This window comes from Pinus tabuliformis, chromosome 1_1 (assembly GCF_031772625.1).
Source record: "Pinus tabuliformis cultivar Carrire ecotype Pingquan chromosome 1_1, CPIR1, whole genome shotgun sequence".
In the NCBI taxonomy this organism is placed as follows: Eukaryota; Viridiplantae; Streptophyta; class Pinopsida; order Pinales; family Pinaceae; genus Pinus; species Pinus tabuliformis.
In genome coordinates, this window is record NC_142297.1 from 548271293 (window position 1) to 548297212 (window position 25920).

General features: G+C 37.8%; 1 protein-coding gene across 1 annotated transcript; it reads left to right on the forward strand.

The window, feature by feature from the left end:
• The first annotated feature begins 13924 nt into the window (after window positions 1–13924).
• Window positions 13925–15779, forward strand: LOC149214285 (polyubiquitin-like). The gene is made up of 2 exons (XM_089392252.1): window positions 13925–14066; window positions 14371–15779. The coding sequence occupies exon 2, from the start codon at window positions 14401–14403 to the stop codon at window positions 15544–15546; it is 1146 nt and encodes a 381-aa protein (XP_089248378.1). The 5' UTR covers window positions 13925–14066; window positions 14371–14400; the 3' UTR covers window positions 15547–15779.
• The last annotated feature ends 10141 nt before the right edge of the window (window positions 15780–25920 follow it).

Sequence of the window (25920 nt, forward strand, 5' to 3'; positions counted from 1 at the left end):
TAGAAAAATGCAATGAGTATGAAATAGATCATCAGAATGGCCACTGTAGCCCAGGCTGGTGAGAACTTGAGTATTTTATATCTGACTAAACACATGCACGTGAAAAGAAACATCACCTGACACAGACATGAACAAGATAGAATCTAGATATTAGAATTTTGGGGAAAAACAATTGTGCCTTAACAGAGAGCTTCTTATCCTACACCACACATTTCACTCTTTCAAGGTGGAGTTACAAACTGAACATGCAATGACTGAGCTGCATGGTCACCAAAGTTGTAACACACCCAAAAAAACAATGCTTCATATCGGCTTCTCAATTATGTGTGTTTAGCATTAGTGATATAGTCTCTTCTGAACTTTTATTTCAAGTAGAAATTTGATTAAATTTCAAAAGTGCAAGAAATCACAGAAAACCCTCCGGCAGTAAATTGATAGGATAAATCTTCAAAAAAACCTGGAAGCTGTCCTGTTCATATTGTCCTGGACTTTTTAGCCAAGTTAATATGTCTGTAAAGAATACTATTTTATCCTAAGAAAAGATTGACACTTTGTTTATCACCAGATGAAAATAAATTAGAAGCAAAACATAAGGTTGGTGACAAATCCAAAACAAGTTGCAAGACTGTAACCCAATCTGCAAAACATCAAAAAATTGATTGTCCCATAGTGGGATGCACTATGGGAAGCTGTGCTGTCCCATCTTTTACTAGTGTCAGCTTCATAGCACCTGCTTCCATTTCCAGCAGCTCTGTCTTTAAGAGAGCATCGACCTCTATCTTGATAGTGTTGTCATCAAGAGATTTGTAGCTGATTTCCATTTTTAATCTTTATGGCAACTGTTTATAGTCCTATAGGACTGAACGTATGGATGTTTCAAAGCTTCATTAGCTGTTATTCTTTTGTTTCCATCCACTTGTAACATTTGTTTCAGCAAATCCACACCTTCTAGACACCCAACATTTTTAACAAATCTTGTGAGGGATGGGAAAGGCTTTCCCGGATTTGGAAATATGATATCCAACTACTCCTTTACAGATTGCCCACGAAATAGCGGCTCACCGATGAACAATTCTGCCGACATGTTATTTGTTGCTTTTTTCTAGACTAGCTCTCACAAAGCATTTGAGTTGTTCCTGTTCCTGGTTGGTTTTTTTTATAATTTTATAGACAAGTTCCATGTCGTGGAAATGTGAAAAAAGATAGTGATATTGCCACCATGTGGCTCTTATCATATATGGTTTTATACTTCTTCAAAAAATTCTCTAAGAGTTCACAATGCTAAAATTCACTAGGACTTTACAAAGTTTTATTATTTAGTGAAAGACTTGCCAAGTTCTTACAAGATTTTATAATTGAGTAAAATATTCGCCATGCCTGGTGAGAGATTCGCCAGAAAATTATATATACATATTATATTATTGATAAAATCGCCTTCCATTTTTCCTATATACCATGGAGATTCGCCCAATTATTATATTTATAAATTTGGGGGGGGGGTTCTTAAAATTTTCCCTGTTTATAATGGTTATGCTTATGTGTGCATTAGTGGCTAAATCAAACAATCGTTTTCATAGTTAGGTTTATAATGGTTATGCTTATTCAATTACTATGTCTTGATAATCTATTTTAATGAGCATGTGTTGTACAACTTGTTATGTGTCTACACACACTATAAAGGTTTATGGTAAAGTTGTATGATAATCTCCTTACTAAGAGTATAGTGTTATCACTCCTTAAATAATTTAAATAATTTCCAACAATGTTAGTAAAGGATTTACCATTGTACATGACAATGTATCCATGTTACAGGAGGAAAATGCCAAGTACATATTATAAGGAGTATGTTTGTATCTCAAGAGGTTTAAGAAGGTTACATATATATAGGATTGACATGGAACATAATCTACATATATTTTATTTTATTTATTTATTTTTTCCTGACCCCGAGGAACCAGTAGTTCGTCTGACACATAACTACTAGTAAACCTCTAGGGGTCTATGACATGTCCTCCTCTCTGTAAACCAGGTCGCATACATGGGGATTTGAACCTTGGACCTCTCGGTTTACACTGATTTCACATTACTTCGATCACCAACTAAGATGCCCCCTGGGAATAACACAAGTCTTGAAATTTGTCTTTTTTTGGTCATAAACTTAAAACACATCCTTCTTAGCATGTCTACTAAGGAGAGAGTGTAGAATTCGATCGCCAGGTCAATGGATGAATTTTAATTGTTATATTTTTTTCCCTTGAAAAATACATCCTTAGAAAACCCTCAAGCGCTTCCCCTCATATTGAATATGGTATCCAATATAAATAGGATCATGTAGAATATTTTACACTATCCAAATCAGGACATCGACCAAAGCCCACACAAGCAAAGGCAGTTAGCCCAAGGACCTGACCCTGAGACATCCTACATACTATTTACACATCTCTCAACTACTCAAGCTAACCCATTGAGCTTTTAATTGTAGGGTGCTAACCACACTAAATTGGTTTCTTAGTTTCTATTTGGTTTAAAAATGAAGAGATTACCTCCCACTTGAAAATTTAAGGTCTTCCACGTAGGAATACCATTTCTCATCATTGCTTTGCATGCCAAACCTATTTATTATATGAGAATGTTCAATATCCTCTTCTTCCTCAATCCAAAAACAAATTACATAAATGATGGTATTGATATAGGAAGAAGGGTCTAATACACTTATTCCATAAATTATCAATAGATAGTGGCACCAATATTAAAGGATAAGTAGAAAATTTAGATGAATATTATCTCATAAATACATAGAGGATATGGTGTTAGTCATTTTGAGAGAAGGTTTAGGTGACATATCTACCACAATTCCTTAACCATAAATTCAATTGAAAGTAATTGAAAAAGTTCATTCAAATGTTCTAAATGAATCCCTTAATGGATGTAGGAGAATAGGTCCCTCATTAAGGGTGTAGACTCTAGTTTGAGACTTGGATCAAATTTTATATGACAAGTGTGTTCCTTCTTTTTCTATGTCTATGTTTTTTGTTTTGATAATATTTTAAATCTTATTCATTAGAAATATTCACCCAACTAGTATTGCAAAATCTAACATTTCATAATGATGTCATCATTAACCTGCTATATTCCTAACATATTTGTTATGGTTTCAACAAGACAACATGTAGATCATCTCATTGTAAAAACACAATCTAGGTAAGGGACCATGCATTCTATGGGGACAAGAATTAAAAGTTAGCAAAATAACTCATATTTCAATAATAGAGCCACAAAGATTGGAGTATTGTGAAAATCCACGAGGACAAAAAAAACCGTTGTCAATCACATCCATCTAAATTTTTAACCACATCAGCCTAAATTGAAAAATGTTTTCTTTCAATAGATCACTTTTCGAGTTATTGTGAAACACACACATAATCTAGAATGCATATACCACCTCTATTTACAAATATGTTTGCAAGTTTGCATCATTCCTTGGTTGAGTCAACAAGGCTTGTTCCAGAAACACTCACTACATACATTTGCTTGAATTTGTATCATTCACAATAGATTTAATACTCGGATCATTCTCTTGTTAACTCAATGAGAGAATAATGCAAGTACTAACATGTTTGCAAATAAAGGTGTGGTAGGCCTTCTAGAATAATTTCATGGGATTCTCAGGGGATATGAAATGAGGAACAAAAAAGAGAAGCCATCAAAGTAAGAAGCAACTTTCAAAGCTTCAAAGAAGACAAAGAACAAAGAGACAAATCAAGTGACAACTCCAACAATAAATTCGATGCAGAGGAAGCACATTTTGTGAGAAAACTCGAAAAGGGATCTAGAAATTATAAAGGAAAGTTTCCATTTAAGTGATTTAACTATGGGAAAGTAGGACATTTTGTGGCTACATGTCCATATGCAAAGGATGAAAGTAGTGATGATGAGAAGACTGTGACATAAAGAAAGGAAGCAAACATCATCAACACAAAAAATAATTATAAATAGGAAAAGCATCAAAAGAAGAAGAACTCTTATAAGAAAAAGAAGGGTCTCTACTCAAAAGGGGTTAGTAATATTTTGTGAATCCTCATCGCCTTCTTTCGTAGTAACATTGTAACATTCCAAGGCATGTTGTATCTGCGTACTCCAATCAGGCTGTCTCTAAGTGATAGGATCTATGGGTGTTTAGAAGATTGTTGCTTTAATATCCTAAAGCGCTTCATCAATGCATTCGAACCCATCTTCAAAACTTAATGTCAACAAGAAACTCTCCTTCATTTCATCCCAATCGTCAGTCCTGTGTCGTAGCTCTATCTCTAAATACCAGTTCCTTGGGATAACATCCAGGGTATGAATAAAGATATGCTCCCACTCTGGTTGGGGTACCTCACCCCACGCCTTAATCCATCGAGCTAGATGTTCGCACATATCATCCTTTCCTGTGTATTTTTCGGTGAGTTGGGTGTTTTCATAACCAAATATTAATCACATCATTCTATGATATTCCTTCCAATCAACAAAATTATCTTTGTGTGTACCCCACCATCTTGCAGGCATATCTCTCAATGTTAGATCTAAGGCCTGTAACCGATGCTCCTTTGGTACGTCCCTTTCAAAATGGTCAAGAAACATACTGGCATCATCCAATCCATCATAATAAGGCAACTTACATACCTCAGTAGATATACATTGTATTGACTTTATACACTGATTACATCACAACATAGAGACCTCATGCAACCAATTTTTCTAGTTTTCTAACTCTTCATATGAATTTGATTGGCAGGAACTGTCCTTCTCCTAGTTGATCCTTCCATCCACAATGGGATTGATCTAATCTTCATTTTGCGTTGTTAGCTTATATATGTGCTCAATGTCTTCGCCTTCATAATAATCACGGTTCGATTTTGTATATTGCGCACCTTCTATTGGATCCAACAGAACAATCACTCAAAGATCATTCTTTTCAATTGCTATGCTTTGCTTCTTTAAATTAATGATTGTGTTCATGTCAAAGGCCTAATCAATCCTGAGCAACTCTAGGTATGGATTATTGTCATCTACTATCTCAATAACTTAAAAATCTTCCACTGCTCTGGTGCCTTCAATATCTACAATTACTCCATGCACGCGACCCATTGGAATTATATTTTGTTGATTCGCCATGCGACGCTGAATTGGCAACCACTGTAACTTAGGCTTCCCCATTCCTTCCCAAGTTTGCTTTGGTAGTACGTTAGCATCAGAGCCGAAGTCTAGGATTACCTAGTCCATTTTGAAATCACCAATTTGCGTTGTCAACAACATCTTCCTACCTGTTCTCTTCTTACTTCGGTTCACCTTATTGACTGCACGTTGTTATGGTAGCAGCTTATCCTTGATGGCGCAATTATCTGTCAGCTCTTCCAGTCCTTCTACTACCTTCTGATCCTGTAATAACTTCATGCAGGTCTGCAGAAACAATTTTAACAATGTGGGTTCTGAATCCTGCGTCGCAGTAGCTTCTTCAGGTTTCTCCCTTCGTGGAACTAGCGATATTTGATTCTTAGACATAGAAGCACCTGGAGACATAAAAAAATTTCTAGCCTCCATAAACATCTCTTTTTCTCTATGTAAATCAAACCCAACATTCTTCTCACTGAATTTTCGAAACCATAGATCCGATTCTGGATGTTTGCCTTCGACCTTGTCTTCACCAATGGCTATACTGCTTCGCGTGAGTATGTTGATACTGGGATCTTCTTCACGCAACACAGATCTCATCATCTGAATATTCTGCGTCGATTGTTGGTTCTTTTTCTCCTGCATCTTTTCTATTAATATCGGGCAATCTTCTATAACGCGATCAAATTGCTGACATTATTGACAAGAAGGGTGAGTTGGATTCTTACAGTCGCACACAAAGTGTCTTGGTTCTCAACAATTGTAGCAAATGATCTGGCCCCAAACTCTTCCAGCTCCCCGTCCTCGTCCTCTTCCGTATCCTTGAAATTCTTCACGAGTTGCATGTGAGCCTTGATCATTCTGTGCGCGGTTTTCAGCCTGCATTCTATACAGTGGAGTCTTGTCCATCATTAGTTCATAGCTTCGACAATTCCTTTCATCATGGCCAACCAATTTAAAAAAGTTACAAAAGAGTTGCTTTGGAGACTGTATAAACTTTTGTAACAGAGAACAATTATTTGTCGAATGTTGTCCTGACACTTGGCAGATGCTACACTAGCACTTGCACTAGTGCTTGATCTAGCAAAAGATTCTATCTTCAGTAGGTTGGGACCCTCCGCAGCCATATAATCCCAGAATACAGGGCACTAATCTTTATGATGACCTTCAGTCTTGCACTTTGTGCACCAAACTTCAAAATGTGTTTATGATTTAACCTCCTTCCCCTTCTTTAGATCGTGTAACTCCATATGCAGGCTTGCTCACTGCGACTGAATCTGTTGAACTCCTATATTTGTGTCTTGGATTGGCAAAGCTTCTAGCTTCATCGCAATCTCCAATGCTTCGGCCTGAGACCCAATCTTCTGTTGAGATAACAACAATCTTGAGTGATGTAATAACGAAGCTATGTACTAGTCCCTATGTTGTTCATCTAAAATTTGAAGATTGCCTTGGCTCAATAAATACTTCAGCTGCTAATCTATATCCCGCACAGACTTGTTAGCCCTCTGCTTGATCTCCTTTATTTCGGTCATACGCTAAGCTTGCGACTTCAGCTTCCTAAATTTTACATTCAACGCATTGTTTGTGTTAGCTAACGAAGCAACCAGATGAGTTGTACTATATTTGATGTACCAGGTAAGCGCTCTGTCGCATAGTGCTGTAACCAATTGCACTTTCTTCATGTCATCATCGTTGACCTGTTGCGCTTTCCACAGCTTTTGCGACGAACCAAAACTAATCGGGATCCTCTTATCCCTGACCCCTTAATACATGCATTTTCATTGTATTCGCCATACTAAATAGCGGAGGTGGAGGTGGAGGTGGAGGCGTAGGTGTATGAGGTGGAGGTGAAGGCGGAGTGGATGGATGTGGGATTCTAGAAATATCTTGATCTATTGGCTGCGTCACACCTCTAGGCATACTAGGGCTACTTCTTTCTCGTTCACTTTTAGACTCTCCCAATAAATGATTTTATTCAGCTTCAACGAATTTGTCTAGATCTACTCTAAATTGCTTTCCACTTTGCGTAGATCAAGTTTGACATCTTTTAAACATTAAGGTAAAGGCATAACCCCTTTTTTGCACAAAAGAATTTTAATCCAGGCTTTTAGTGATTTCAGGTACTTACCTGTCGGACCTTTGAAGAATCAACGTTCATCTTCGTTATAAGACACAGATGTATCGATTGCAAATTCAGTGATGAAACTGCCTAAGATACTATAAATCTAGTAATCAACAACCCTTGCAACCTTATAATCAAATTGTAGAAATTTTAAATAATATGACACATATTCAACAGAGATTATCCTGATCATACAATTTAAGCGGAACATGTATAATACATAATCTCCTCTACGTTGATCATCAAATTACAGAAGCAGAAACATCCACAGGCACACATAGAATCATCAATCAAACTCATAAACACAGTATGTATCCCGGGGAAAGCATCTCGCTAAAAACCCCACACTATCTGTATATTATATTGATTGAATCATGTAACAATACAAAGCATAATACTTCTCACAAGTATCTCCACCTGTTACACACAATACAGCTCAGATTTGATCTCCAAATCTCTCCCGCTGCTTGCCTGCCTCCACTGCTCAAACCTGCTCGAGAACTAATGAGAATTGCTTCCCAAACTCGATTTTACACTGCAAAATAGTCACCCACACTATGTTGGACGTGAGCAACAGCTATAATATCATGAAGATACGTGAGCAAACTCATTGGCATACTCAATCCTTTGATTGTGCAAATCATCATGCACAGCTATAGTCACAACTGATAGCAATCTGATCCTCTAACACCTGTCCCTGCTGAACTGAACATGCACTGACATGCAACTGAGTTAACTGATGTATTCTATAGTTGCATTATGAGTTAATAACTTGTGAATTAATTAATAACTAATTCACCCAACTCATCTTTAGTCTATTGATCAGTTAGACTAAATACAACCAGTTTAACAAAGCTAAACTGAACACAACTCCATCAACTGTACCTCTAGTCCACTAAAATCAACTCACTTGAGTTCTAACTGAAGTCATGCATGCAACAACTCAACTGACTCATAAGAAAAACGAATTTCCTTCTGACAGCTGCATGTGCCACTTCCGTAGCTCAAACTGAAGTGCTCCAAGAGAATAAGATTAAGTTTATAGTCCAAATATTATTGTGAGATAATAATATTTGACTTTTCTATTTTTAACTTTGATCACTCACACTGTGATCACTCACACTGTAATCACTCACACTGTGATCAATCATCCATAGACATGATCCATATGTCTAAAAATAGACTTGCGCCAAAAATAGCCTGCGGGTCCACTTAGTGAAGGCGACTCTTTTCACTAAGCTCCATCATCTTGTTGCAATCTCAACAAGCATTTCTTGTTGCAATCTCAACAAGCATTTCTTGTTGCACACTTTTCAACACTCCCTCTCAACAAGAAAGGCTTCCTCTCAAACCCGATCCTGTAACTCTGGAATGTTCTCCATGCAACACATCTGGCCGGTCCACTTGCTCTGTCATCAAAGTCTCTGACTGCTATTGCCTCTGTCAACTGAAACTCTGCATCTCTGTGCTCTTCAGTATCTGACTGCTCTAGCCTCTGTCACTTTGATCTCTGACTGCATCCATGCTGCTGCTGGTTCTATCTCCCAGCATTGCATCCGCACTGCACCTCCCAACTGACCTCCCTGTTGGGATAGAAACATCCTCTGATGCTGAAGCTCTACCTGCTGCTGACAAGTGCTCCCTCTCTGACATCTGCGCTACTGCAACATCTCCATGCATCTCGCACCATTGCACACCTCTCTGTGCCACCTAACACTGTGCAAAACACTTGTGCCTCTCGCATTGCTACAGCCTGCTAGCTATGCGCTGTCCTGGGATTCCCTGCACTGTCGCTCTCTCTGCCGCTCCATCCGCATATGTCTCTACCCAATCAGTCAGTTCCTGCTACTACACATCGGGGCTCCCGTAGCAAGGTCTCATCCAAGAGGTTGGGTACCTCAAGGATCTTGCCCCTCCTCCTTGGGACAATCAATCCACATCACCCCACCTCCTACCTGGAGGTATGGCTGCATGCGATCCCTCAGCCCACCTGGCTCGAAGTTTCCCCCTACTAGAGGTCTCTAGATGAGTAGATGTCTCTACTCGATCTCCTTTCAGCTTCCCCTGTTGTGGCTCCTTCACAACCTCCTGAAGCTGCTGCACCAATCGTGGCTCCTCCACAATCGTCTGATACTTCTTATGGCTCTGCATGTTGAGAGGTAATATACGCTCCCTCTCAACCACCAAGTCTCCATCAGTTTCCTTGCTGCTCAAGGCTTTGCATGCATCTTGAACCTCAAGAGCATACAGGTTCCTGACCCATGAACCAATCTCATGACAACGAAAGCATCTCACCTTCGACTTGTCAACCTTCTTCCCATCACTGGAAGAACTAGATTCGGAAAGAGAAACCTTCTCCTTCCCCTTCTTCGCCTTACTCGCTAAGGCACAGTTCTCCTCATCCTGCATGGATGAAGAACCGTCTCTGGTGCTCCGTCTAATCTCCTCCTGCATCAAATCCGACCATGGTCGTTCCCAATTTGGCAGTTTCTCCCTTCCATTCACCGAGTCCTGGTAGCTATGCCAACTCTTAGGAAGGTCAAGGGGTCCTAGACTCACCATCCTCATCATCAATAGTAACCCCCACACTTCCCAGCTCATCTCGACACTGAGTGAACCTCGTGAGATACTGGGGCATACTATCTCCATTCTCAAACTGAATGTTTCTGAGTTTTATCTCTTGCTTTGGAATTAAATTCGAATTCCACCAGCACAAAACTCAACCGCTTCCGATCTAGAATTCGTGAGAACAAAATATTTCTTGTACAAAGATCGACTGTATGGGCATTCACTGGATATCTCACCTTCCAAAAGAAGGATGAATCCAGAGGCTACCTGGCCCGATTACAGACTCTGCCTGAAGAAATAAAATGTAAACACTTCCTGAATAATAGACCCGATGATCAATCCTCGCTTGATGTCCTGTAAAAATCTCTTCTACAAATCAAGCTGCTCTGATACCATGTAGAAACTTTTTCTACAATTATCTAGCTCTGATACCATGTAGAAATTTTAAATAATATGACACATATTCAACAGAGATTATCCTGATCATACAATTTAAGCGGAACATGTATAATACATAATCTCCTCTACGTTGATCATCAAATTACAGAAGCAGAAACATCCACAGGCACACATAGAATCATCAATCAAACTCATAAACACAGTATGTATCCCGGGGAAAGCATCTCGCTAAAAACCCCACACTATCTGTATATTATATTGATTGAATCATGTAACAATACAAAGCATAATACTTCTCACAAGTATCTCCACTTGTTACACACAATACAGCTCAGATTTGATCTCCAAATCTCTCCCGCTGCTTGCCTGCCTCCACTGCTCAAACCTGCTCGAGAACTGATGAGAATTGCTTCCCAAACTCGATTTTACACTGCAAAATAGTCACCCACACTATGTTGGACGTGAGCAACAGCTATAATATCATGAAGATACGTGAGCAAACTCATTGGCATACTCAATCCTTTGATTGTGCAAATCATCATGCACAGCTATAGTCACAACTAATAGCAATCTGATCCTCTAACACCTGTCCCTGCTGAACTGAACATGCACTGACATGCAACTGAGTTAACTGATGTATTCTATAGTTGCATTATGAGTTAATAACTTGTGAATTAATTAATAACTAATTCACCCAACTCATCTTTAGTCTATTGATCAGTTAGACTAAATACAACCAGTTTAACAAAGCTAAACTGAACACAACTCCATCAACTGTACCTCCAGTCCACTAAACTCAACTCACTTGAGTTCTAATTGAAGTCATGCATGCAACAACTCAACTGACTCATAAGAAAAACGAATTTCCTTCTGACAGTTGCATGTGCCACTTCCGTAGCTCAAACTGAAGTGCTCCAAGAGAATAAGATTAAGTTTATAGTCCAAATATTATTGTGAGATAATAATATTTGACTTTTCTATTTTTAACTTTGATCACTCACACTGTAATCACTCACACTGTGATCACTCACACTGTAATCACTCACACTGTGATCAATCATCCATAGACATGATCCATATGTCTAAAAATAGACATAGTCTAAAAATAGACTTGCGCCAAAAATAGCCTGCGGGCCCACTTAGTGAAGGCGACTCTTTTCACTAAGCTCCATCATCTTGTTGCAATCTCAACAAGCATTTCTTGTTGCACACTTTTCAACACAAATCCTTCCAAATGTTTGACTAATTCTGGAGTCCGCACAATAGGATCGTCGTGCTTCCAAGTAGGTTCGCTATCTGCTAATTTGGACAGCCACAAGTGTAATTCACAAGGGAACATTGAAAAGAAAACTTCATGTACTTCTGTATAGAGATACCTCTGTAACCACTTTTTTTTTTATAAGTGCGGATTCTGATTCTCCGGAGCTAAAAACTTGTGCAACTTCTGATCGATCCACTTCTCGATTTCTTTCTTAGTTTGTATCCACTTACGCCAAATCACATATTCCGGTGCCAACAACAGAACCATTTGTTGGCTTGAGGGGTCTTGGACCCAGGTTCAAAGTTAGTTGCGCTAACCAACAAAACCCTATACTACCAACCCTTTCGGCAATAACCTGCTTAGCGCAAGCTGCAGTCTCACTCGAGGCAGTATTGGGGGATGCTAGAACCAAATTTCTACATGCAGAAGGCTATGTGATGTGGGGGTAAGGCGTTTCTTTAGTTTCAGGCCCGATCTGACCTTCGCGAACACTTATCCTTGAAATCCCCAAACTTAAAGCAATTTTCAATTAAACAGAGTTATAAACTTCACTTAAGAGCCTAATCATGCATAAACTAACATATAACATTAGATCCATCTCTTCACGGAGTAATTAAGACCATACTACAGATAGATGGCGATTAATTGAGCGTAAATACAAAAAACACACAAATATATTGTTTAGACATAGAATTGTTTCAAATACTCTTTATTATTTCAGATCTTCAATACATATACGTTTCTGACCCTACGAACTTACCAAGGTCTCTACACACATAGGTGTAGGAGCCTTCCCCTTCGCCCAAATACAGAAATATCTTACGCTTACACACTCAAAACATATCAAATTTGATTTCTTGATTGCCTTTGCTAAGACACTCCTTTATATACATTTTCTTATTACAATACTATGGTCTGCAAACCATGGGCAGAGCTCAAAACAATTCAAAAACTAAGGGGCTTTGACCTTCCTAAAACCTCTCGATTCCTAGTGACCTGCGCTACTCACACTTCACTCCTCAAAATGCAAAGACTTTACAATATCTTATCAAAATTGGACTCAGAGGATCCACGTCCCAACACCTTACATAACTCTATTCTAAAGCTTCTTCCAAATAAGATCTTTCTTATTCAACGCTAACCACATAAAATTCCATCCTTTTAAAGAGCATTTAAGTTTCCATAAATCCTTCCATCATATCACATCCTCTCTTTATTCCATTGTATAAATGAACTAGTGACCTAATTTAGAATTGTAAACCCCATTTGTAGTGCTTTCCCACCCGTTAAGCTCATCTTCACCTTCTTCGGTTCTTAAATGATTATATCCAAAAACGTGTATATATATTCCCCATTCTTGAACAATAATTGTTTATTTATTATTTATTATTATATTCTTCATTATTCAACATCTTTACCTACCCTCAACTTGTTTTCAAATTGGTGGTTAATTATGTATGATCCACCTAATGTAGAAATAATAATTCATGTCTATGTAGAGCCTTAATTAATGCCTTATACAATTTATATATTTCTACACATCCAATCCAATGTTCATGCCAATCCTCAATTTCACTCCGTTTCTTATCTCCATAAAAACCATTTACCTACTAATGAAATTGCAATATTCATTGCCTTCCATACCATTTATGAGTTATGCCATCTCTTATTTGGTGACCCAATCTACTCTTCTTCTTCTTCTTTTTTTTACCATACTGAATCAGTAATTCTTCTTCTTCTTTTTTTTTTTACCATACTGAATCAGTGACTCGTTGGAGTAATATAGGTGAGGCCCAAAATCAAACTTACCCACTAATACTATAACACCAAGAGTATATCCAACAACCCATAAACCTGATATACCGACAATTTATGACTTAGCAAGCGTGAGAATCCATGAAAGTGAGAACCCTGTACCAAAAATAGGAGTTGTCTATAATGCGACTTTTTGGAGATTCCGGTGACGGAATCCGGCGGAAGAAATTGAGGTTAAATCTTGATTTGTTGGAGTTAAAATGGTTTTTTAACTGCATATTTGGATTCAGCACCCTGGAAAACCCCTAAGACGCTTTCATTGTGCAAAAACTAGCTATCAAACTTGCGATTCCAATAAATTCCTGGCAGATTTCGACCGAAAAAACCCGCAAGAAAAACTTTCAAAAAATCGCGTTATAGACTATTTCCCAAAAATATATCCAACAACGTCTAAGTCATATATAAAAAATTAAAAAAAAACTACTTTTTCGTGGAACTCCAACCTCAACTTTAGACATAGTTACGAATACGCTTTATCCCACGTCATGGCCAAGTTTGCTAAATTCGTGGTTCAACCTGGCGGGCGGTTGCCTTTGACTGGGCAATCTCATCTTCTAGAGATATCTCGCAATATCTATACGATTGACACGTGTTGTGTTGCAATTGGTTGGTTATGGTACGGTAGGCGGTTGGGTGCATCTAAATACCCATGTCTCCGCCTTCCTCTCACGGTGATTTCAATCGAGTGTTGGAGATTTTTTCATAAGCGACCGGGGAAGCGTTTTCTGAACAAGTTTATTTCAGGTATCTTGTCGCTCACCGCTGCGAATCCTAATCGATTGGACTGTTTTTGTTGCATAACTTTAGTTTGTTGCATTTGCTCTCGAAATTCATTGTTCGAGGGTTTCAGATCTGAGTATTTCTTACATGTAATTTTGTCCAGTTTTGAGGCGGTTCTCTTGATCTATTATTTATTTCAGGATTTCGTGCTGTTTCTCTGTTTTATCCGTGTTTATGTGTTATGAATAACTATAAGGCTTCGTTATATATTATGTGAGGGTTTGGGGTTATTATGCGGAGACTCTAATGGTGCGCTTCCTCTGTGCAGGTGTTTTGTTTGCAATTTTTAGATTTCAAAATGCAGATATTTGTGAAGACATTGACCGGAAAAACCATAACCCTCGAGGTCGAGAGCTCAGACACCATAGACAATGTAAAGGCGAAGATCCAGGACAAGGAGGGAATTCCTCCTGATCAGCAGAGACTTATTTTCGCTGGAAAACAACTTGAGGATGGCCGAACACTCGCAGATTACAACATCCAGAAGGAATCGACTCTTCACCTTGTTCTCCGTCTCAGAGGAGGGATGCAGATCTTTGTCAAAACTCTGACCGGAAAAACAATCACGCTTGAAGTTGAGAGCTCAGACACTATTGATAACGTTAAGGCTAAAATTCAGGACAAGGAAGGGATTCCACCCGACCAGCAGAGGCTGATCTTTGCTGGAAAACAGCTCGAGGACGGACGCACCCTTGCAGATTACAACATCCAGAAGGAATCGACTCTTCACCTTGTTCTCCGTCTAAGAGGTGGAATGCAGATCTTTGTCAAAACCCTCACTGGCAAGACTATCACTCTGGAAGTCGAAAGCTCTGATACAATTGACAATGTCAAGGCCAAAATTCAAGACAAGGAAGGCATTCCACCCGATCAGCAGAGGCTGATTTTTGCCGGAAAACAGCTTGAGGACGGACGTACTCTTGCCGATTACAACATCCAGAAGGAATCTACTCTTCATCTTGTTCTCCGTCTCAGAGGAGGTATGCAGATCTTTGTCAAAACCCTGACAGGAAAAACAATCACGCTTGAAGTTGAGAGCTCGGACACTATTGACAACGTCAAGGCCAAAATTCAAGATAAGGAGGGGATTCCTCCGGATCAGCAGAGATTGATCTTTGCAGGGAAGCAACTTGAAGATGGGAGGACTCTGGCCGACTACAACATTCAAAAGGAATCTACGCTGCATCTTGTCCTTCGCCTCCGTGGTGGTATGCAGATATTTGTGAAGACGTTGACAGGCAAAACCATCACACTAGAGGTTGAGAGCTCTGATACGATTGATAACGTGAAGGCTAAGATTCAAGACAAGGAAGGTATTCCTCCTGATCAGCAGAGGCTCATTTTTGCCGGCAAGCAGCTGGAGGATGGCCGAACCCTCGCCGATTATAACATTCAAAAGGAATCCACCCTCCACCTTGTCTTGCGTCTGCGTGGTGGCCTTTGAGATTGCGGGGAATGAATTTCACTTGACGTTAAAGCCTTACCGTGTAAAGGCTTCATGTTTTATCAGTTTTAGATGTTGGCTTCGTATTCTCTGGTGTTAGACATTCCATTACAAAGATTAGGGGCTGTATCGGTTGTCAGTGTTATGTGAATTATGCACTTTTACTTTTGTGATTGAAATAAAACCGTATGTTCAAATTATTCGATGCTTTATATATTTTGGAATTTAATTGATATTGTTTGGTGTTTGTACATGAGCTAGCTTCTATTTCTAGCCTAGCTGAGCTAAGTTATATTTCTAGGCTTGATGTGTGAGTTTCAATGGCATGCCCAATTTGAAAAGTATTATCATTTGTATGTGTAAAGCATGTTCTATGCCTACAGCTTTAGTACTTTCGTGCACTATCTGCCCACTCAATGCTAGGTGAATTATGCACTTTTATATATGTTGGAATTTAATTGATGTTGTTTTGTGTTTGTACATGGGCTAACTTATATTTCTATGCTACCTGTCTTGATGGGTGTGTAAATTTCAATGACATGCCCAATCTGAGAAGTTTTATCATTTGTATGTGTAAAGCATCTTCAATGTCTACTGCTTTCGTACTTTCGTGCACTAGCTGTGTACTCAATGATTATGGAGGTGATTATTTTACATCCTCAAATGTCTTTGCTTTTCATCGAAGCTATAATATCGTGTCATATGGGCACAAAATTCCCGTGCATCGTGTGGGTGTATCGCTGTTGTTTATTGCTCTGCATAGTGTTGAATATAATGACTATCCAAACGTGTGTAGGACCCAAGCAAGTTTGCATATAGGTTTGATTTGTCTCAATTACAAAATGGATCTGTTAGGAAATATTTGTTGTTTATCCTTCCTTCTACAAGATCATAGAGGATTTGGATGGCAGTAAATGAAATTTTCATGCTTACAGTGGAGTTGTAGTGTTTCAGGAATTGCAAAAGATTACAAAGCATATATCAAAGTTCCATGTATTGCAAAAACATGGTTAACATGTTAAGGTATTACGATGATATTAGTTGTCAATGGATATGTGTATTTTCATCCCCTGTATTATTTTACAATCTTTATTTCCTGCGGATTTGAAATAATTTTCGCCAAATTTAAACCCAACAAACTTCTCGTTCTCTTCTTTTAAAAGCTTATAGACGATGACTTTCCACACTGACCTCAAGGAAAGGAATTGTAACTACATTGATTTTTTTAGTATGAATGAATTGGGAAACCAGGTTTCTTTAAATTTTACTCTATAATCATTGACTTCTTAAATTCCTCTAAAATTGCAGATTTTTCCCTGTATTGTTCAATCCTATTATATCTCAATAATGCTCTGGTACAGTCTGCCCCAATCGTGAAATGCAGAAAAGCTGCATTGATTGGTACTCCCTCTTAAGCATGAGTTGCATGATATTTTTTTAATATTTTTATTTGTCATTCCCAAGATCTAGGACTTCTTTCGACAACAATGAAGGTTTCCTGAATCATTCTTTGCAAGGGTCAATATCCAAATCCCCAGAACCTGCCAATTTAATTTTGAGTTCTACAGGAATGCATATGTTGTTACAAGTTCCAGAATTGCTAACCATATGCTTTCTATGGAGCTTCACTAATGATTTAGTTCACAAGAGAGGATACTCCTATCCATTCAATATATCCTTTTAGACCCTCATGTTTCAACAGCTCTTCAGCAATATAATCAAGAGCATTTCAACTTAGAAAGGAGACCTTAACAAATATTCATGCCTAGATCTTGAACAATGAAAAACAAGATACATACCTTGTCAATTTTCCCTGTTCATACCTTCAACGGATGAATGTTATCTAACTGTAACAGAGATACCTCACACTTCTAGTTGTTGGGCCACAGAGAATTCTTTCAAGCTGCTAGCAATGTTCCTCTTGGTTAACATGGATTGCATATGCACAGTTATGGCAAGGTGATTCTCCATTAGCTCACAGCGTGGTCAAGGAGTCAACTTCAGGGCATCAAGCTGTCTACAGGTCCTCACACATAAAGAGTCTCAGAATTACACAACCTTTCCCAAGTGGAATCTAGAACTTTTTCACGGAGGCATGCTTCAGGAAGACATAATTCTCAGGGATATTGTCCCTAAAAATACAGAATTTTCATTCGGGGATCTCATCCTTATACACCAACAAGAGGTTGCTTAGCAAGTCACTAGGTATTGGCTCTAGTGTACAAGATCATCAATTCGGATCTTTGTCTTCAGGTAAAGTTCGAATCTCAGTCTTCAAACTTCTCTCAATAGTATGCTTACAACAGAGTTTATACACAAGGTTGTTGCCTGAGGATGATTCGATCTCTTTACCAGACTATATGCCACGTGGTGATTCTCCAAAGAGTCAAAGTAAAGTGTCCTGAGGTCATCTTCAGATTACCATAAACTTCTACTTTGTCCTCATATATTACAGAGTAATGTCCTTCGGATCCTCACATGTAACTAGAAGATCCAACTTAACTTAGAAGCATATATTTTTAAACTAGAAGATGACATGCATGATTGGATATCGTTGTGATTTGGATCAAGCATCATTAGTACAACTTCAAACCAGATAAAAACTTGGAACAACTCAGATCATCAACCACAGGAATCTTGGTCAATAATTAACTTCCTTCAAACTTCGGACTTGATTCTAATCATGATATAGGAAAATTCAGACCTGTAGATGACTTATGGATAATTCAATGGATATATATTTAAACCACAGGGAAATTCCTTATTGACAAATTTTATACTGCTGCTTGAATGCACGATATTTCACAGGGACTCTTGTTCTTGAAATTCGGAACTGTGGCTGTGGATATTTCCTAACACAGAAATATTCTTGAAAGTAGAAATATAACTTTGGAGATGATCTACTCAGAGTTTCGGATATAATCACAAAAATTTCATTATTTCGGAAAGTTGTCACAGTAATAGAGAATTCGGACTGCCTTTTGAGAGTCTACATACTTCGTACTACCCTCAGATTGGATCTTGAATAGCTCTTGAATAGCTAAGGTGTAGGGAAAGGCAGATTCAAGATCACATCTTGTTGGCTTATCTGAAGATATATATCTCTCTAAAAAGAATACTAAAAAGGAGCAGAGGCATCTAGAGACAATAGTCAAGGACTGAGACATCCAAAAATTCTCTCTATGGTATGCATCCGAGTTCAGTGAAAGCCTTAACCAAAGTCTGTAGCTTGATTCAAAATCTGAGCACTTGTTCAAGGAGGTCCGGAACTTATATTCTATGATCCAAATTACTATCATTGTATTTTTGTTTAAAATCTGAGCTCAGGAGAAGGTGTGTTCAGTCTTATTTCTTATAGTATGATAAGAATATCTGTTTTGTAAGAATCCTGTGGAAGAGAACATATTGAAGCACATCAACAACACATTTTCTCTAAGGCAATACAGGTCTGTAGCAGCATTCTTCTGTGGCATCTTAGTTATGACGACATGTTTTCTCTATGGACAAGTTTTATGATATTACTCTGACCCGTGGGAGCTTTTGGGAACATTCTGAGAACTTGTTCAAGGAGGTCTGAAACTTATATTCTATGATCCAAATTACTTTCATTGTATTTTTGTTTAAAATCTGAGCTCAGAAAAAGGTGTGTTCTGTCTTATTTCTTATGGTATGATAAGAATATCTGTTTTGTAAGAACCATGTAGAAGAGAACCTATTGAAGCACATCAACAACAAATTTTCTGTAAGGCAGTACAGGTCTGTAGCAGCATTTATTCTGTGGCATCTTAGTTATGACGACATGTTCTGTATGGACAAGTTTTTTCATATTACTCTGTGTGACCCGTGGTAGCTTTTGGGAACATTCTGATTCTGTTGTTATACTTAAACAAGATTCAGAACTTCTTAAAGACCGAGCCTCTCTCAGATATATCTTTGTCCAATACAATTTTGCATAGGTCACATAATTTCGTGTCTCAGAGCTTCAGAACTTTGCATTATTTCACTTCCTAACTTCGCACTTATTTCACTGAAATAAAGCTTCATAACTTTCACATTTTTGTTATGCCTCAGATTTCATATTACTTACAGAGAATTGAGCCTCAGAATTTGTCATAGATAACTTACATATAATTCTTCCACCGAGTCTCTTCCACAGGAATGAGCTTCTTCTAGTCAAAATTTTGATCATTGGTTGTCATAATTGTTTTTGTTGTAATTACACACTTTATAATGATGTTTGGTGTTGGACCTACTTCCCACCTTGGATTACTTCTATCATAATTCACACTTTATACACCAATGTTCACAGAGATATGTCACTGATTTTGTATCAAGCTACCATCGAATTTTTGGATTGCTTCACAAGTTTTGAATCTTGTTCAAGTATACCAACAGAATCAGAATGTACACTAGGCCAATACCTAGTGACTGGCTAAGCCACCTCTTGTTGGTGTATAAGGATGACCCGTGGTAGCTTTTGGGAACATTCTGATTCTGTTGTTATACTTAAACAAGATTCAGAACTTCTTAAAAACCGAGCCTCTCTGAGATATATCTTTGTCCAATACAATTTTGCATAGGTCACATAATCTCAGAGCTTCAGAACTTTGCATTTATTTCACTGAAATAAAGCTTCATAACTTTCACATTTTTGTTATGCCTCAGATTTCATATTACTTACAGAGAATTGTGCCTCAGAATTTGTCATAGATAACTTACATATAATTCTTCCACCGAGTCTCTTCCACAGGAATGAGCTTCTTCTAGTCAAAATTTTGATCATTGGTTGTCATAATTGTTCTTGTTGTAGTTACACACTTTATAATGATGTTTGGTCTTGGACCTACTGCACACCTTGGATTAGTTCTACTATAATTCACACTTTATACACCAATGTTCACAGAGATATGTCACTGATTTTGTAGCAAGCTACCATCGAATTTTTGGATTGCTTCACAAGTTTTGAATCTTGTTTAAGTATAACAACAGAATCAGAATGTACACTAGGCCAACACCTCTTGTTGGTGTATAAGGATGAGATCCCTGAAGGAAAATTCTGTAATTTTAGGGACACGATCCCTGAGAATTATGTCTTCCTGAAGCATGCCTCCGTGGGAAAGTTCTAGATTCCACTTGGGAAAGTTGTGTAGTTTTGAGACTCTTTTATGTGTGACCTGTAGACGTCTAGATGCCTGAAGTTGACTCCTTTACAGTGGAGGACCACCCTGTGAGCTAATGGAGAATCACCTTGCCATGACTCTGCATATGCAATCCATGTTAACCAAGAGGAACATTGCTAGCAGCTGAAAGAATTCTCTGTGGCCCAACAACTAGAAGTGTGAGGTATCTCTGTTACAGGAACATAACATTCATCTGTTGAAGTTATGAACATGGAAAATTGACAAGGTATGTATCTTGTTTTTCATTGTTCAAGATCACATACGTGTGGAGTTCGGAAGTGAAATAATGCAAAGTTTTGAAGCTTTGAGACACGAAATTATGTGACCTATGCAAAATTATGTGACCTCTTGCCTTTTTAAAGACCGAGCCTCTCTGAGATATATCTTTGTCCAAAATTCAGGCATCAACTCTATGCTATGGAACCGATAATAGTCTATGGAAGGGACCAAAATCATCACTAGAAGCAAAGACTTTGAGAAGCAGTATTATATCTTCTTATAGCAAGGACTTGACTCTTGTACAATAGGTTGACTCAATAAACCTTAGAAGCATGAAGAACATGCTTGACAGATGAAATAATAATAATAAATTCTTTTGCTTTTACATGGAAAATATAATGATACAAGTACAATGATAATTAGGAAAACTGAACCTAGTTACAATTTCCAACACTTTCTCTTAACAAGGGAGGCATTCATAATTACACACCAAGATACAAAGATACTCTCAAATTGAAATATTCTCATAAGAAGAGTTCGGATTGATAAGCCATCATCAAGCATCAACATCATAAGCAACATTGTCAAATTGCAATATAACAAGGCCTTGACTAACAAGCTCAAACTCGCCACTAGATTAGAGCACAATGCTAGGAGGCATATATTTTGACACCACCACCATTGCCTTTCAAGGCACATACCCCATCTAAATGTTCACCAAGTATGTCCTTACAGGACTATTCTCATCTGAGATTCCCAATCTTTAAAGAATATTGGCCCTCTTCGACTACTCTTATCTTGGATACCCTATCCTATCCTAAAGGAGTATTAGTCCACGAGACTACTTCCTATTTTGGATTCCAAACCCTAAAGGAGTATGAGTCCTAGGTGCCTATCCAACCCTCCATTCTCCCTACCAATGGCTTCACTAGACTTATCACTGTTAGTCCTCGCCTAGTGCATGATACATGGAGAATATGGTGTCCCTCACAACCAGGGAGGTAATTCTCACTTCCTCTCAAACGGGGAGGAGAACCTTACTCCTTCTCAACTAGGGAGACATAACCACAAGCCTTGGCTTGTCTCAATCATCAACTACCTGTTCTATTGTGGAGATCTAGTTGTAGTTGTAGGACTCCTATCTCGCATCACCACGAGCTCATCCAGTGTTAGACAAAACCATGAGGGCCCAGAGGAGAGTTGGTTTGGAGCCATAGATCCCATGGGGAGGTGTATTGAAGCTATTGTCAACAAAGGAACTAGAGTTTAGGTGAATTAAATCTAGATTTGTTCATTGATGGGTTTCAAGAGCTAGAGAAACACTGTGACATGGAAGTAATTCAAGAAGTTGATCCATGAAGGGTTAAAATTGCATCTTCAAAAATGAAGTTTTATGTTGCTCTATGATGGGAAGGAACCATAAAAAATACGAGGGAAAGAGTAAGATTATGTGACCAAAGATGCTAAGCTTTTGAAGATTAAATTTTTTCCCTGAATTTATTACCAAAAACTTTTTAGGGAAATGCCACGTAAATTTAGGTGCCAAGATCTTTTCCAAGATTGGTCTTATGAGTGGGTACCATTAGGTTCAAATTTGTGAAGGCAATGAGTAGAAAAATGCTTATAAAACCAAGGATGGCTTATTTGAGTGGATCGTGATGCCATTTGGCTTGTCCAATGTTTTAACAACCATCATGCAAACAATAAATAAATTAGGTATTTAGATCACACATTGGAAAATTTATTGTATTCTCTTTTGATGATATCCTCATTTTTAGTAAAAATATGGAAAATAGGAAGAACATATGAAGAAAAATTTTGAAGACTTCGAGTAGTATTATATCTCCTTGTAGCAAGGACTTGACTCTTGTACAATAGATTGACTCATTAAACCTTAGAAGCATGAAGAACACGCTGGAAAACAGGAAGAACACATGAAGAAAATTTTTGAAGACTTCGAGTAGTATTATATCTTCTTATAGCAAGGACTTGACTCTTGTACAATAGATTGACTCAATAAACCTTAGAAGCATGAAGAACATACTTGACTAATGAAATAATAATAATATTTTTTTTTTCTTTTGCTTTTACATGGAAAATACAATGATACAAGTACAATGATAATTAGGAAGATTGAACCTAGTTACAATTTCCAACACTCGCTCTTAACAAGGGAGGCATTCATAATTACATACCAAGATACAAAGATACTCTCAAATGAAATATTCTCATAAGAAGAGTTCGGATTGATAAGCCATCATCAAGCATCAACATCGTAAGCAACATTGTCAAATTGCAATATAACAAGGCCTTGACTAACAAGCTCGAACTCGCCACTAGATTAGAGCACAATGTTAGGAGGCATATATTTGGACACCGCCACCACTGCGTTTCAAGGCACATACTCCATCCAAATGTTCACCAAGTATGTCCTTACAAGGCTATTCTTATCTTGGATTCCCAATCATTAAAGAATATTGGTTCTCTTCGACTACTCTTATCTTGGATACCCTATCCTATCTTAAAAGAGTAACAGTCCACGAGACTACTTCTGATCTTGGATTCAAACCCTAAAGGAGTATGAGTCCTAGATGCTTATCCAACCCTCCATTCTCCCTACTAATGGCTTCACTAGACTTATGACTATTAGTCCTTGCCTAGTGCATGATACATGGACAATACAGTGTCCCTCACAACCAAGGAGGTAATTCTCACTTCCTCTCAAACGGGGAGGAGAACCTTACTCATTCTCAACTAGGGAGACATAACCACAAGCCTTGGCTTGTCTCAATCATCAACTACTTGTTTTATTGTGGAGATCTAGTTGTAGTTGCAGGGCTTCTATCTCGCATCACCACGAGCTCATCCTGTGTCAGAGAAAACCACGAGGGCCCAGAGGAGAGTTGGTTTGGAGCCAGATCCCATGGGGAGGTGTATTGAAGCTATTGTCAACGAAGGAACTAGAGTTTAGGTGAATTAAATCTAGATTTGTTCATTGACGGGTTTCAAGAGCTAGAGAAATATTGTGACATGAAAGTAATTCAAGAAGTTGATCCATGAAGGGTTAAAATTGCAGCTTCAAAAATGAAGTTTTATGTTGCTCTATGATGGGAAGGAACCTTAAAAAATACAAGGGAAAGAGTAAGATTATGTGACCAAAGATGCTAAGCATTTGAAGATTAAATTTTTTCCCTCAATTTATTAGCAAAAACTTTTTAGGGAAATGCCATGTAAATTAGGTGCCAAGATCTTTTCCAAGTTTGGTCTTATGAGTGGGTAGCATTAGGTTCAAATTTGTGAAGGCAATGAGTAGAAAAATGCTTACAAAACCAAGGATGGCTTATTTGAGTGGATCGTGATGCCATTTGGCTTGTCCAATGTTTTAACAACCATCACACAAACAATAAATAAATTAGGTATTCAAATCACACATTGGAAAATTTATCATATTCTGTTTTGATGATATCCTTATTTTTAGTAAAAATATGGAAAACAGGAAGAACATATGAAGAAGGTACTAGACTAATTTCAAGTGGAAGAGTCGTTTATCAACTTTGAAAATAGTTAGTCTTGTGTTGGTATTCTTGGGTATTGTCATTTCAGTAGGTGGATTGAACATGGATCCCAAAATAATGAAGACAATTCTTGAGCGGCCTACTCATCGAACTATCATTGAGGCGAATAACTATTGGTATGTTGTTAAAAGGTTCATTAGGTTAAAGTTTTGAACTCAAAAGGTGTTATGGAAGCACCTATTTCTTTTTAAAAAATGTTAGATGAGACTACACACAGGGTTTTAATTGGTGAGCTTAACATTAAGGAGTTGCTTAACAATACCACCAATCACAATCTATTTAAAGCCCCGTGAACACGTAAGCACCCATTTTTACTATAGCAAACTTTGTAAACTTTTATATGGTTTAATGTGCTGCTTTAAAAGTTGCAATTGGAAAAATATTTAAAAAGAAGGTAAACCTATTGCTTTTTTGGTAAGAAACTAAATATATCTATATAGACATAGACTACCTAAAATAAAGAATTCTATACAACGGTACAATCATTTAAATATTGGAGGTGTTATCCTTTGCATAAAGAATTCATTTTGATGATTGATAATCAAGTTTTGAAATGCATAAATTCCAAATTTAAACTGTCCCACAAACATGCTAAACGGACTTCATTTTTGTAGGCATATTCATTGTAGTGCAGCATGGTAGTGGTAAAACCAATGTAGTGGATGATTACTTAAGTAGAAGGCACCATATGTTGGTGGTAATGAGTAACAAAGTAGTCAACTTTGAAGAAATGATAAATAAGTATGCTAGTGATCCGTGCTTTGGTAGCATTATTGCAAATTAAGTGTATAAGACCCTATCGGATGGCTTTTTGTTTAAGGGTTTTCAGTATTGCATTCCCCTTGGATCAATGCGAGAAACATTGATGGAAGAGATGCCCTTTAATGGGTTGGGAGGAAGGATATTGGAAGGGATGACCTTTGAAATAGTGAGAGATTTTTTTTTGTCTAATGGAGAAGAGATGTGGTTAGGGTTGTTTATGTTTGTAAGGTACCCAAATGGTCCATCTTTATGTTCTTGTAGTAGAGTACCACTTTTTCAAAATGGTCCATTCCATACATTATAGAGAGACAAATGATGTGAGCCATGTGGTGTTTTTGTTCTTCAGGGAAATTGTACATTTACATGGTATTTCCAAAACTATAACCAATGAAAAGGACACCAAATTGTTTCAGTACTTTCAGAGACTCGTGGAAAATATTGGATATTGTGCTGAAATTCAGTTCAATCAAACATATATGGTGAATAGGAGTTTGGGAAATTTATTAAGGTGCCCATTTAGTGACAATCATTGGCAGTGGGATTTAGTAATAGCCCAAGCTGAATTTTCTCTTAATTTATACAGTGCCAATCTTAAAGGACTTGGGGAGTATATTTGGAGCACAAATCAAGTGGAGCAT